The 12,624-nt window shown below is 43.9% G+C and overlaps 1 protein-coding gene across 1 annotated transcript; it reads left to right on the plus strand.

Moving 5' to 3' along the window:
- Positions 1-9,857, plus strand: tbx5b (T-box transcription factor 5b). The gene is made up of 8 exons (XM_071899755.1): positions 1-150; positions 619-713; positions 1,016-1,135; positions 3,217-3,364; positions 4,861-5,013; positions 7,151-7,242; positions 8,513-8,766; positions 9,268-9,857. The coding sequence occupies exons 1-8, from the start codon at positions 10-12 to the stop codon at positions 9,855-9,857; spliced, it is 1,593 nt and encodes a 530-aa protein (XP_071755856.1). The 5' UTR covers positions 1-9.
- The last annotated feature ends 2,767 nt before the right edge of the window (positions 9,858-12,624 follow it).

The following is a 12,624-nucleotide window of genomic DNA, read 5'->3' on the forward strand; positions in this document are numbered from 1 at the left end:
CAGTGGGACATGGCAAACGGCGGGGACCCATTCGGCCTTCCAGAGCGTCCGGACTCGGACTGCATGGATTCCCCAAAAGAGACCAAACAGGAAAATCACACACAAGCCTTAAACTCTCCAACTTCACCACAGACAGCGTCTAACCAGCAGGTACAGTACAGGCCCACTATGAATTTCTACTGAAATTATTATATTGAATTCTTGATTTCAAATTGATTATCTAACTTGTACAGATTTCAGCAGTCAGATTTATTTGCCCCAGGAATTAATTCACAGGGACTTTGCTGATGCAATTCGGACCGTAGAGGAACTCTCACCACAGACAAAATATTCACGTCATTATTTAATAATTGTCCTGCGTTTTTTATGTACTATGGATCATATTATAAATTATTTAATTCCCATTTGAAATATACAAATCACTGAGGTGCAATGTGCATCCAGGTCTGAATTTAATTTCTTTAAGAAAAAAAAAAAAAAATACTGTATATATATATTTTTTTTTGTGCAGTTTTTTTTTCCAACAGTTAGCGTCCTATAATTAGATTTTTACTTCAAGAAGAATTCCTCTTCATTTCTAGTAAGCATTGGTGCTTATTATTATATATTCTGCTGCAGGGGATGGAAGGAATCAAAGTTTTCCTTCATGAAAGGGAACTTTGGACAAAGTTTGATGAAGTTGGAACTGAAATGATCATCACCAAGGCTGGAAGGTAGGGGAATAACTTTTATTATTGATTAAATACATTTTTGACTGCAGCTGTTTTGATTCATTTGGTGTTAATTAAGCCATGTCTCATAGTTGCCCCACGCAGTCTTTGAAGACCGGCTTGATGAACTGGATTAAATGCTATTTATGAATGTGCAGGTCTACTCCTACAGTATTTCATGTAGCCAGACCCCAGAGGAACTCATAGATCTATATTATTTTCCCATGCATTTTTTTTTTTATAATCTGAAGCTCTCTGCATTGGAAAGACAATATTGACTTTTTCCCCTGACTATGTTCCTATAGGAGGATGTTCCCCAGTTACAAAGTGAAGGTCACAGGACTCAACGCTAAAACCAAGTACATCCTCCTCATGGACATTGTACCCGGGGATGACCACCGCTACAAATTCGCAGACAACAAATGGTTCGTATATACAGTTAAATGCCAAAATGTCGAATATACCAAACTCATACCCTGCTCAGTTGAAATTTATGGAATCAAAATGTAAAACTTGCATCAATTGGTCTTAACTGGTGAAGATGCCGTAGGGCATTACAGTTAGGCCTATAGGCCTATACTGTAGGTCAGCTTTTTCATGTAGACATTCTTGTTTATGTTTATTATTAATATTAGATTTAACCGGCCCTGTAAAAGTCAAAGTCAAAGCAGGGAATGCATAGTCGTATGAAATGAATGGTATATGCTAAATTAAAAGGAGAAACTACGACCTCCATTACGCAACCACAAATATAAACAAAAACAATTATGCTTTCAGAAAAAAAAATCTAAAAGTTCACATCCTCGAGTCACTTGGACTGTATCAATTTGATACCACTTCCTATGATGTATAGGAAGCATGTATATAATTTACATGAGACAGATTTGGGTTATGTCAGCCTAAAAATGCGGGTAGAATAACCTTTAGGCTTATACTCTAGTCTGCAAATAAAAGCTGGGTAAACTCAGTTATTGTGGGTTCAACCTCCACTACATCCAAACCAACCGCGGTCCTTACATTAAACCTAGGAGTTTTTTTAGCAGGTCTAATGCTCAGAGGCCGAGGCCGGGGTCCTTCTTGGAGCCTGGGATGGCCTAGTTCCCCGTGTTTGCCCCTGTCTCTGCCCGCCGGTTCAATCTCAGTGGGAAGGGTTCACCGGGCGGACAGACGGTGCAGACTGGATTAGCGCGTCCCATTCAAGTGCATGTTATACTGAGAGGAAGCCTAAATCCGAACAGACCACTCACTGTAGTCCTACTGAGATTCATCAATGTTCCCCCTTTTCAACCCACGTCTGCCTCAGAAATTTGGTATTACAATGTAACGGGCTGGAAACAGGCGCTGTGGATAAACTGCTCTGACGGAAAGTCCTGGGTCTGTGCGCAATTTAGGCGCGCTGATGTTTTGACAGAAATCCAAGCCGGTGCGCAATTTTAAGAGCTAAGAAATTCAATTTTTTGATTGTGCTTCTCTACAACAGGTTAGTTATTTGTTGTCTGTCAAAATACAGGCCTGGGCAGCCCATTAAATAAAACGTCATTAAGTTATTTTAGTTTTTAATTGTATAGCTTCATGTTTGTTTGCCAGGTTACGTCAGTTGGTATTCACGCCTCTCAGTCTCCAAATGCAGGCCAGACTAGTTTTTAAGACTTCTCAGAGCCAAAATAGCCTATAAAGCCCTATAACATATCCTCTGTGCGCAGGCTATGTCAGGACTCCAAGGTTTTCCTCATTCTTTAGTTCTGGACTATATGCTATTCCCACTAAAGCCTATTGTAACGTTATGATACAGATATTTCCGGCCCTCCGTTTTTTGGCTTAGACGTGTTGGAGGCCGGTGGAACACAAACGCACACCTGTAACCTCATAACAGTTCATTTAAATATCAATGCGCTAATGGAAAACCACCACTGAAACAGGTAGCCTAGCCTTCTTCTTCTGTGCCACCAAGCAGCCACTTTCTTTAGCTCCTACTGTTTCAGAACGGACAAAATAGGCTAATATTTAATTAGCCTATTATTAATTATAAATAAAACATTTCTTGAACATTTGTATTGTTCTTGTTATTGTAATGATGTGTCACCGCCGTTTCATAAGCGCAATAAGCCACTCCAGGCCGTGATTTAGAGTAGGCTAATTTTACAACAGCTAAGAGGGTTTCATGCTCCCTAACAACAATAGCCTGCCTCTTAACTCTTCTAAAATCACCTAGGCCTTTTGCTTAATTTTAGACGAGACCCAGTTTCTGTCTGATAGCTAGGCTATGTGTAATTTAGTGTGCGCCGATTCATCCACGCTCCAGCTGTGTATAAAAACACTGTATAAAACTACAGTGCATTATGAATCCGTCTAATTAGCGCCAGATAGGCCACAGCCGGCGGCAGCAGGCCTTTTGCGCCGCGGGGAGCCGGGAAGCGCAGTGCACGGCCGGGTCAGACGAACCACTGTGACCCATTGTGTGCCAATGTCCGACCATTTTCCGATCTGTTGCATTTCTTTGCCGTAGGTCGGTAACGGGAAAGGCAGAGCCTGCGATGCCCGGAAGGCTCTATGTCCATCCAGACTCTCCCGCCACCGGGGCGCACTGGAGCCGCCAGCTCGTTTCTTTCCAGAAGCTCAAACTCACCAACAACCACCTGGACCCCTTCGGACATGTGAGTTTTACTCCTTAATATTGTTGGTGAAGAGTATTTTTGTCTTTATATGGATAAAACAAAAAAAAAGGTCTTGGCCTATAGGCCTACAGCTGACTTGAACTGGAAATTCCCAAGTTAAAATTACCCTGACTTCCTGAAAATGTAGCTAGTCTATGTATTAAACCATATTCGTAAGACTATTTTTCTAAAATAAAAACAGACATTGTCTCATTTGAAAGATGATATACGCCCATGTTAAGAGCGAATGAAATGAAATTGGTCTATTGGCTAGTAAATAGCCATATTATGCATTTTAAATAAATAATCTTGAGTGATGTTGTTCATTTAAGAAGAGTGATTACACAAACTATGGTTACCCAGCTTTCATCAGGCAGGCATAACCCGAGGATCCCATTCACTTCTGCCTTCAGCTGGCAGCGCGTGCAGCTCACTCTCCTGAATACATCACAACAGTGCGACTATAACTCACCAAACATCACAACACAGCACAAATCACCAGGGCAGCGCGGCCACACATCACAGCCTTTACAGAGAGGGGAGACATTCCCGCCGTCCCACGTTTCCTTGGTGCAACACCAGTCAGCGCACGTGAACACGGGAATAGCCTAAATCCTTACACGCTGTATTTCAAAGGGTGCAGTGAACTGTACGGCACGAGAGCAGGTGAGCGTTTCTGTGTGGTGTGCGTGTATGGTGTGTGTGTGTGTGTGTGTGTGTGTGTGTGTGTGTGTGTGTGTGTGTGTGTACAGGAGCAAACAGAGAAAAGTCTTCCCAGGCTCTCTGTCTGTATTGTTTGGGTCCGTTAAATTAGAGGTAATGATTTCAGTGACTCTCGAGACCATTAGCTAATGTATGTCACCGGTGGACACGTCATTACGATTAAACTGAGCTCCCTGGATAAACACACGCGCACGTACACACATGCGCGCGCGCACACAGCGCACCGTGATCCAATTAAAGCCATTGTGTTTTCAGTATTATGGGAAATAGTTTCAGTTAGGCTATTGTGAGTGCGCTGCCTTTGCCATCATTGGGAGTCTCGCCGAGGTTTAGACTATCAAATTTATAAACACAGGGCTGCAGATTATTTTTCATAGCAAGTGTCTCCAATCCAGCCTCCAGCGGTGATGTAGGCTAAATAAAAATATAGCTAAACATATAGGCTAGGACAACAGCCAACAAAAACAGTTAGGCCTTTTAGCTATTTTCAGAAAAGTAGGCTTATTAATTTGTTTTTTCCCCTTCAAATGCCCTTTCTTCGTACAGGACTAACTTAAACCAGTTTGATCCTACTTACTAATAGCCTATATGTAGCCTATACTATAGATTTATGTCCCAAAGATTTATGTCAGCCTGAAAGGTGGGTAACCTGAGTTTGTTAACCCTCCGCTTCGTCCCTGCATGGTCTGCCTCCAGTCCGGGTCCCATCTGCTGGAGGGTTTCTGGAAACAACGCAGGTCTGTCAAGTCTCACCTTCTAAATCTCTCCTGCAGATAATATTGAACTCCATGCACAAATACCAGCCTCGCCTCCATATCGTCAAGGCGGACGAGAACAACGGGTTCGGCTCGAAAAACACCGCTTTCTGCACCCACGTCTTCTCCGAGACTGCCTTCATCGCCGTAACATCCTACCAGAACCACAAGGTAGGCCATTATCATGAAACTATCCTACAATAGGCTAAGTTTTAGAAGGACAATACACAAGTGTCACAGCAAAACTAGGCCTAAAACTCCCCTATGGACTATTATAGGAATTATATAGGCCTATTAGCCTAATTAGGAAATAATATTAGGAATATTGTAGTGATACCATAGGATGTTAAAAATGCCATAAAGTACGATAAGGTCACTAAGTTCACTAAGAAACACAGACACAGTTCAAGTCCCTATATTATAGGAATATTATAGGCCTAGTGATGTTTTGGCTTCACAGAAATGGCGTTTGAATTGAAAGCGTGTAAGTGCTCTTAGACAGTATGAAATTATTGGCTACCTCGTAGTTGCTCTAACAATTATGGAAATGGGTCGCAAAGGCCCATGAGTGCAAAATCAGATCTGTTATTCTGTCAGCTTCGCGACCATTTAAATAAGTGTATTATTGAGGTTTTCATTCGGTCACTGCTCACAGTCAAACTGGTCGGTTCACTCTCTCTCCCACACACGCACACATGCACGCACGCGCGTGTAGTAGGCTATGCACATTCTCTCTTTGTTTGTATTACTGACTGTATTTTGTATCCAGAAAGTCAATTTGCATCTTCATTGTTTATGTGTCCTTACTCTGTATTTGTAAACATAGCCAAAAATAAATCATCCGAGTGTGTGTGTGCGTGTGTGCATGTGTGTGTGTGTGTGTGTGTGTGTGTGTGTGTGTGTAGTGTGTGAGTATGTGTGTGTGTGTGGTGTGTGAGTGGTCGGTTGGTGTGTGAGTGTTGGTCTGTAATGACCTGTTTCTTTCCCTTGATCTTCCCTGATGTAGTTTCCGTTTAGCAGAAAGACAGATTGCTGAAGCCTTAAGCCACTCCGCTAATTAAGTTTTCTCGAGACAGGCACAATTTGATCACATTTCATAACGAATTATAAATAAAAAGTAAATTATAATGTGAAACCCTAATTTTTCTACCAAGTTTTGGAATTGTTTTATGTAATTGCTATGCTTATTTTTTAGACGTCTTGTTCATGAAATATTTAATTCAGAACAACATTAAAGGCCTAAAATCCACACACTGTCTATCTATAACAGTCTTAATAATGCTTTATTGTATTGCTAGTTGTGAAGAAATGATCAACAAAGACATTTACAGCAAGTAGTTTTTTTCCCCATCCAATCAATCATGGAACATTACTTTATAGCTATTATTAACTAAGATATTATTTAATTTAATTTAATTGTTAATTAAATTATTAAATTAAATTCTATAATAATACTAATTTTATTATTATTATTATTATTGTTATTAATAATAATACCAATTAGTATTATTATTATTATGACATGCATTGTATAACATTTTGGAGCATTTCAAAATTATTATGAATTTATTTAGATGCTACTTTTGTGCAAAATAAAATTTGGTTATTGTATTTAAAAACAACAACAACTTTGCACCCCTATCACAATAATCCAATAATAACAAATAGTATATGGTAATGGGCGGCTACACTAATTCCAACATTCCTACACAGAAATTAAGAATGTTGAGCCAGGGGTTTGATAGAGGCTGTTAGCATCATCAGCCCTTCAAAGTTTGTTTAGACCTGAGCTCGTGTCAGATCTCAAGTCCACTTGCAAGCTGCATGATGGACGTGGTCTTTAGCCAAATGAAATCCGTCAAAACACGAATGCTTCCCTCCATGACATCACTGAGAAAAGTTTGAAGACTTAACATCAAAGCTTCCAACTTTGGACCACTAAAAGCTTTGGCCTGAAATCCTTAAACCTGGCGACTGTTTAGGTAAACAGTTTATTCTGTGTCAGCTGGCGAGAACACTGTCCACTCCGTTAGAAACGTCAGCGGCTGAGGAATGTTGGAGGTCCAGAGCTGCATTGGGGCTGCTTTCAACATCTGCAGTGTCCCGCAGCGCCTCTTACTATGTAGTAAACCATTGACTTAAAGTCAATGAAAACAACAATTAAACAACCGAATGCACACAAGTGCATTCAGGTGTGTGTGTGTGTTTATGTGTGTGTTTGTTTGGGCATGTGCATGTGTTTTGCTGCACATGCTTGTGTCTCTCCCCGTGTCTGAGTTAAAGGTATGGTATGTTTTGTCCTTTTTAGATAACGCAGTTGAAGATAGAGAATAATCCCTTTGCTAAGGGCTTCAGAGGCAGCGACGACATGGAACTGCACCGCATGGCCAAGCTACAGGGGTGAGCACAGCTTTGCCCGTGTGTGTCCAGTGCGTGTGTGTGTGGGCGTTTGTAAGAAACAAATTCTATTTTTCTCTCTCTCACTCCTCACTCTCTCTCCCTCCCTCTTTCTCCCTCCCTCCCCTCTCTCTCTCTCTCTCTCTCTCTCTCTCGCTGGGGGGAGGGTTGTTATGATGGGGTACATATGGTCTAAGACATGAGTGTGTGTGAGCTGAGCCAAGAGGTATAGAGATCTCAGCCATTGTCACCTGAAGGTTGATCTTAGCCTGAATACCCATTCTGATTGTGCAGCACTTTCCCGCTCTGCAGAACACCAGACACAGACAGCAGCCACCAGTTTCTGTGGCAAATTGATAGATAGATGATATCAAGTTGCTGCTGGTCTATTAGGCTGTCGCTGCTGATCAGCTGGTAGCCCTACATGGTGTCTGTTTGCGTGTCGACCTAATCTCTGTTCAAGCGCTGTTGTGTCAGGCAGTTTAGGGATTTCGGCGAGCCAATGGGAGAGGCTGTTACTGAGCGAGGCAGAAAGGAGGGCAGGGGAAAGGGGAGGGAGGAGGAGGGAGAGATGGGAGTTTTAAAGCAGCTCGCCCGTGTTATTGTGCTGTTGAGGGTGAGAGAGGAGAGGAGGGGAGAGGTGAGAAGAGGAGAGGAGGGGAGAGATGAGGAGAGGAGAGGAGAGGAGGGGAGAGATGAGGAGAGGAGAGGAGAGGAGGGAGAGGAGAGGAAAGGAGAGGAGAGGAGAGGAGAGGAGAGGAGAGGAGAGGAGAGGAGAGTCTATCTGAAGTGACATATACGGCTGGATGTTTATTTTTAGAGCAGCGAATTATCTCACAACAGCACAGTGTGTGTGTGCGTGTGTGTGTGTGTGTGCGTGTGTGTGTGTATGTGTCACTAGCACAGCCAGAGACAGAGAGATGTGGCCTGCTGTCCCCTACATACCACAGAGTTCACCAGGGGGGCAGTGTGTACAGGCAGAGAGAGAGAGAGACAGTTAAGAATTGAAAGGATGGAGAATGGCTAAGTAGACTTGAAAGAAAAAGAAGAAAAAATGAGAGTGAAAACAATACACCAGACTGACTTGAATCCCACAGAAATACAAAGTGAGGAAAGGCAGCATTATGCGAAATACCCGAGGCCATAACAAAGTCGACAAACCACCGCTCAAGCAAGAGTCACACGGTCAACTATTGCCTTTGTTGTGGTTCTCAACCCACCTCTCTCTCTCTCTCTGTCTCTCTCTCTCTCTCTCTCTCTCGGCCTTCCTCAGTAAGGACTACCCAGTGGTCCCTCGCAGCACAGTCCGTCAGAGGGTGTGCTCCAGCGGGAGTCCCTTCAGCGGGGAGGGGCGGGGTCTGCGGGGCTCCCCCGAGGCCGTGGGCTCCCCCTACGCCTGTGAGAACGGCCTGAGCAGCAGCAGTCCCCACGAGCTGCTGCCCGCTCCGCCGGCCGCCTACGCCCTTCCTCATCCTCACCTGCAACACAGCCAGCCGCCGCAGGTTTACCACTGCACCAAGAGAAAAGGTAGGGTGACGCCACGAGCCGCTGCACTGTTTAAGAGACCCTTCGAAAATACACTTATACACCGTCTCAGTCTCAAGCTGTAAAAACAAGAAGGAATGCCTTTTGGTAACTCCCTGACACAGCAGCAAAGACAGAGTAGTGAACTCTGACACCAAGCGATGCTATTTATTTTCACACTACAGGCTTTTTTATTTGATTAACCAGAGGGAGCCTGGAAGTTTAAAATATTATTATTTGAATTCATGTATTATTCTTATTTTTTCACAACAGAATTTTACCAAAAAAATGTAAATAGGATGATTTGTATATTAGAAATAAATGTGTATTTTCTTATTTTATAAATCATTTTGTGATTAGCCAAAGTCATTTTGTCACTGTTACACACACCCTCAGGGACCCCGACTACACGCTGAGAATCAATGTTATATTTTCTCTCTGTCTCTGTCGCTCTCTCTCTGTCTCTCTCTCCCTCGCCTTCTCTTTCTCGCTCTGTCTCTACAGTGGAGGAGAACTGTCCTTCAGCAGACCGCCAGCACCCATACAAGAAACCCTTCACTGGTAGTTCGCCAAGTGAGGGCGAGTCTTACTACCACCCCTCCTCCTACCCCCCTCCCCCTCCACCCGGTCTGCCCCCCAACCCTCCCCCGGGTCTCACCGATTCCCCCTACAGCTCAGACATGGGACAGCGTCAGGCATGCATGTTCGCCGGCTCGGAGCCCAGACTGGATGACCTCAGCTGTACATCCTGGTCCTACGCCTGCCCTCTGCCCCCTGCCATGACCCCGATGGAGCCCTACCCACCTTACACCCCGCACCCCCCCTACAGCTCCAGCCCCCAGGGCTCTCGGCTCAGCGCCATAGCCCACCAGAGTTCTCCGCCGCTGGGCGAGCCCATCCCTCACGACCCCTACCAGAGCCAGAGCTCTGGACCGCCGCGTCAGAGCTCCCAAAACATCCACAGCAGGCAGCTCAGCCCCCCGCTCAGAGAGTATCCTCGCTACACCCCCAACCTGTCTCCTCCTCTCTACCACACACTTGAGACGCACACACACATCAGGGGCGGGGTCCCAGAGTGGAGCGCAGCCTCCTAATTGGACCAGAGTGTATCGATGAAAGACTGATTAGCGGATGGAGATTTTACGACTCAAATTCAAACAACCCCTCTTTCTGCTCTTCTGAAAGATGCTGCACCATATAGGGACTAAATATGATATTACCATTGTAACATAATTGTGAAACGTGTGATCTTGTGCTGTGTGAAGAGGTTTCTTCTGCTAGTCATGTTTCTCCCCCGTGTTGGAAGGAGCTGCGGATTGTTACAGACTGACTTGGACATTCAAACTCCAGCTCCAGAGGTTAAAAAAAGACAATAGCCCAGAGGTGCGTGGTTGGCTGGAGAGTAACCCGTTCCAAGCAGCACAATGAACATCAAAGCTGTACTTCATCGTGTTTCCCTACCCCAAAGACCGGTGTCGTCCAAATGTTTGCACTGTGAGCCCTGTCAGGCCAGACCATGAAAAGTACTGGGCTGTTTTCCTGTCTCAATGACTCCCAGTCTCTGCATTGTGACGGATGTAAATTGTGACCCACCATCAGACAAGCAGTAACATTTACTGACCAAAATAATCTCAGCTTTCACAGTAGAGCCCGAGGGAGACATTTTTCTCTTTAGCGGAGCAAAGCACAGCTCCTTGCTCAGTCTCATTGAAGGAGAAAGGCATGAGTTGTCTGTGTGTGTGTGTGTGTGTGTGTGTGTGTGTGTGTGTGTATGTATAGCCTATGTCAGCTCAGCTCAAGACTGCTATGAGTTAATTCCCAGTGAGACAGGCAGTAGTAGCTGCAGGCACTGCACCATAGAGATAAACAGTTTGTTTAGACCACGCTACAGGCTGAGGGACCTGTAAACACTGTTTCTACTGCATTCTGGGTAACTGCACAACTCAGCGTCATACAGCTGTCACCAATGTCCTCTCAGTCACCCCCAACTGACCATTCAGCATTCTCCTTTCAGTGAGAGCCAACCAATCAGCACGGCCCTCTCATTCATCCCTAGCTGACCAGTCAGAACCGGAAATTCAGCACTTTTTTTTGTGCTAGCCCATGTTTGTTTGTTAATGAATTATTCATAAGTCCAGTGTTGATCCTTGACATGAGAGGATTGCTCAGAAAACACAAACACAAAGAAACACATTGCTGTAAATGTGATAATGTTGCTGCTTCAACTGGTTTTAACACTCGTATTAGTCTCTTATTTTAAATCTAAATTGGCCCCACTGTCCTGCCCCAAAGGCATTGTTCTGTAAAACATTTTATTATTTTTATTTCCCTGCATATGTAACAGATTTGAGCAACATTGCCTTCCACCTCTTAGCTATAAAAAAGGTTTGTGGTTCCTACTTTGCAAAACAGAAACTGAGAATTTGCTTTATTTTGGTGTAATCAAGTTTTATATGCAGTAACATGAGAGAAGGTGCTCTAACAGTCAGCCATTACAAACCATCAGTATGCAGAGGTAGAATCGTTCCTCATCATTCCTTGATATGTATTTGATTTGTGCGTGTGTGTGTGTGTGTGTGTGTGTGTGTGTGTGTGTGTGTGTGTGTGTGTGTGTGTGTGCGTGCATGTGTGCGTGTGTGTGTGTGTTTGTGTGTGTAACAGTGGGATCTAAAGAGCTCTCTTTTGTTTGGGAAATGTTTGTGTTTTATAGTATTGTTCCTGCCAATAGTATTTATTACTCTAGATTTGTAAAGATTAGTTTGTTGTAAAATTGTGAAACGAGACAGTATTGTTTGAAGTTATTTGTTTCTCATTGAAGGTTTGTTTCTGATGTCACCCTCCATTTCCAAGTGGTGATAAATAGTTGTGATAAACAAACAAAATGTTCTGTTCTATGGGAATAAAAACAGATTTATATACAGAAATGAAAATAAATTTTAGAGAATTTTGAGTAAGTCAATTTGTTGTAGTGTTCTTCTTTGTGGTTAGGCAAAACACAGCACAGGCAAATAATTGACATTCCCATCGGGTTATTTAAAGTGCATTCAACACCTTATGAGTGCAAACGCTTAAGTGCAGTGCTGTTTATCAGTTTCAGTGCATGTGTCAATATAAAGGAGCTGATAACCGGGACAGCCCGCTCCTTGTCCGTAACTTCTACTCAAAATGCGTCCAATAATCCCATTCACCACTGTAGATCTAGGTTGTTTCATGTGTAAAAGTGTGTGCTATGTCATCTTATCAAGTATAAGGGACCTCCGTGTCCTCTCCTTATCCGAGTCCTTTCTCTCACCCACCCAGCGAAGAACCCCCCCCCCCCTCCCAGAGTGCTGTGGGTGCTGTGGGTGCTGGGGTGCTGGGGTGCTGTGCATACCTTGTCCGCCTCTTCTTATCTCTGACAGGTTGTTTGGCATCTCCAGTCTCCACCAGCTGGACCCCCTCACTGACAACCTGTTGCCCAGAGAGAGGAGGGGTCTGCTGGGATGGGGTGGGGTGTGTTGGTGGTCCCCCCTCCTCTCTTTGACTCCCCCTCCAACCCAAACCACCATTCCCTAGGACAGACTCAGATACACACATGCAGACACGCTCCTGCCCTCCCTTTTCCCTCCCAGCGTCTCATGTTTCTGTTTCTCCCATGGTAAAAACTAACCTCTCACTCCTCACACCTGCTTATTTTGATACAACAAATCAATGTAACCCACAGAGATGTATTTGCAAGGGATTTTAATCATTCATCTTCCAGATTTATCCAGAGTATTTTCATTCTATTGCCTAGTTATGTGTCTGCCAGAAGTTGTCAGATCTCTCTCTCTCTTTCTCTCCCTCTATTTTTCTCTCTTTTTTCCTTTCTCTCTCTCATGC

The sequence above is a fragment of the Centroberyx gerrardi genome, chromosome 8, assembly GCF_048128805.1.
Source record: "Centroberyx gerrardi isolate f3 chromosome 8, fCenGer3.hap1.cur.20231027, whole genome shotgun sequence".
NCBI lineage: Eukaryota > Metazoa > Chordata > Actinopteri > Beryciformes > Berycidae > Centroberyx > Centroberyx gerrardi.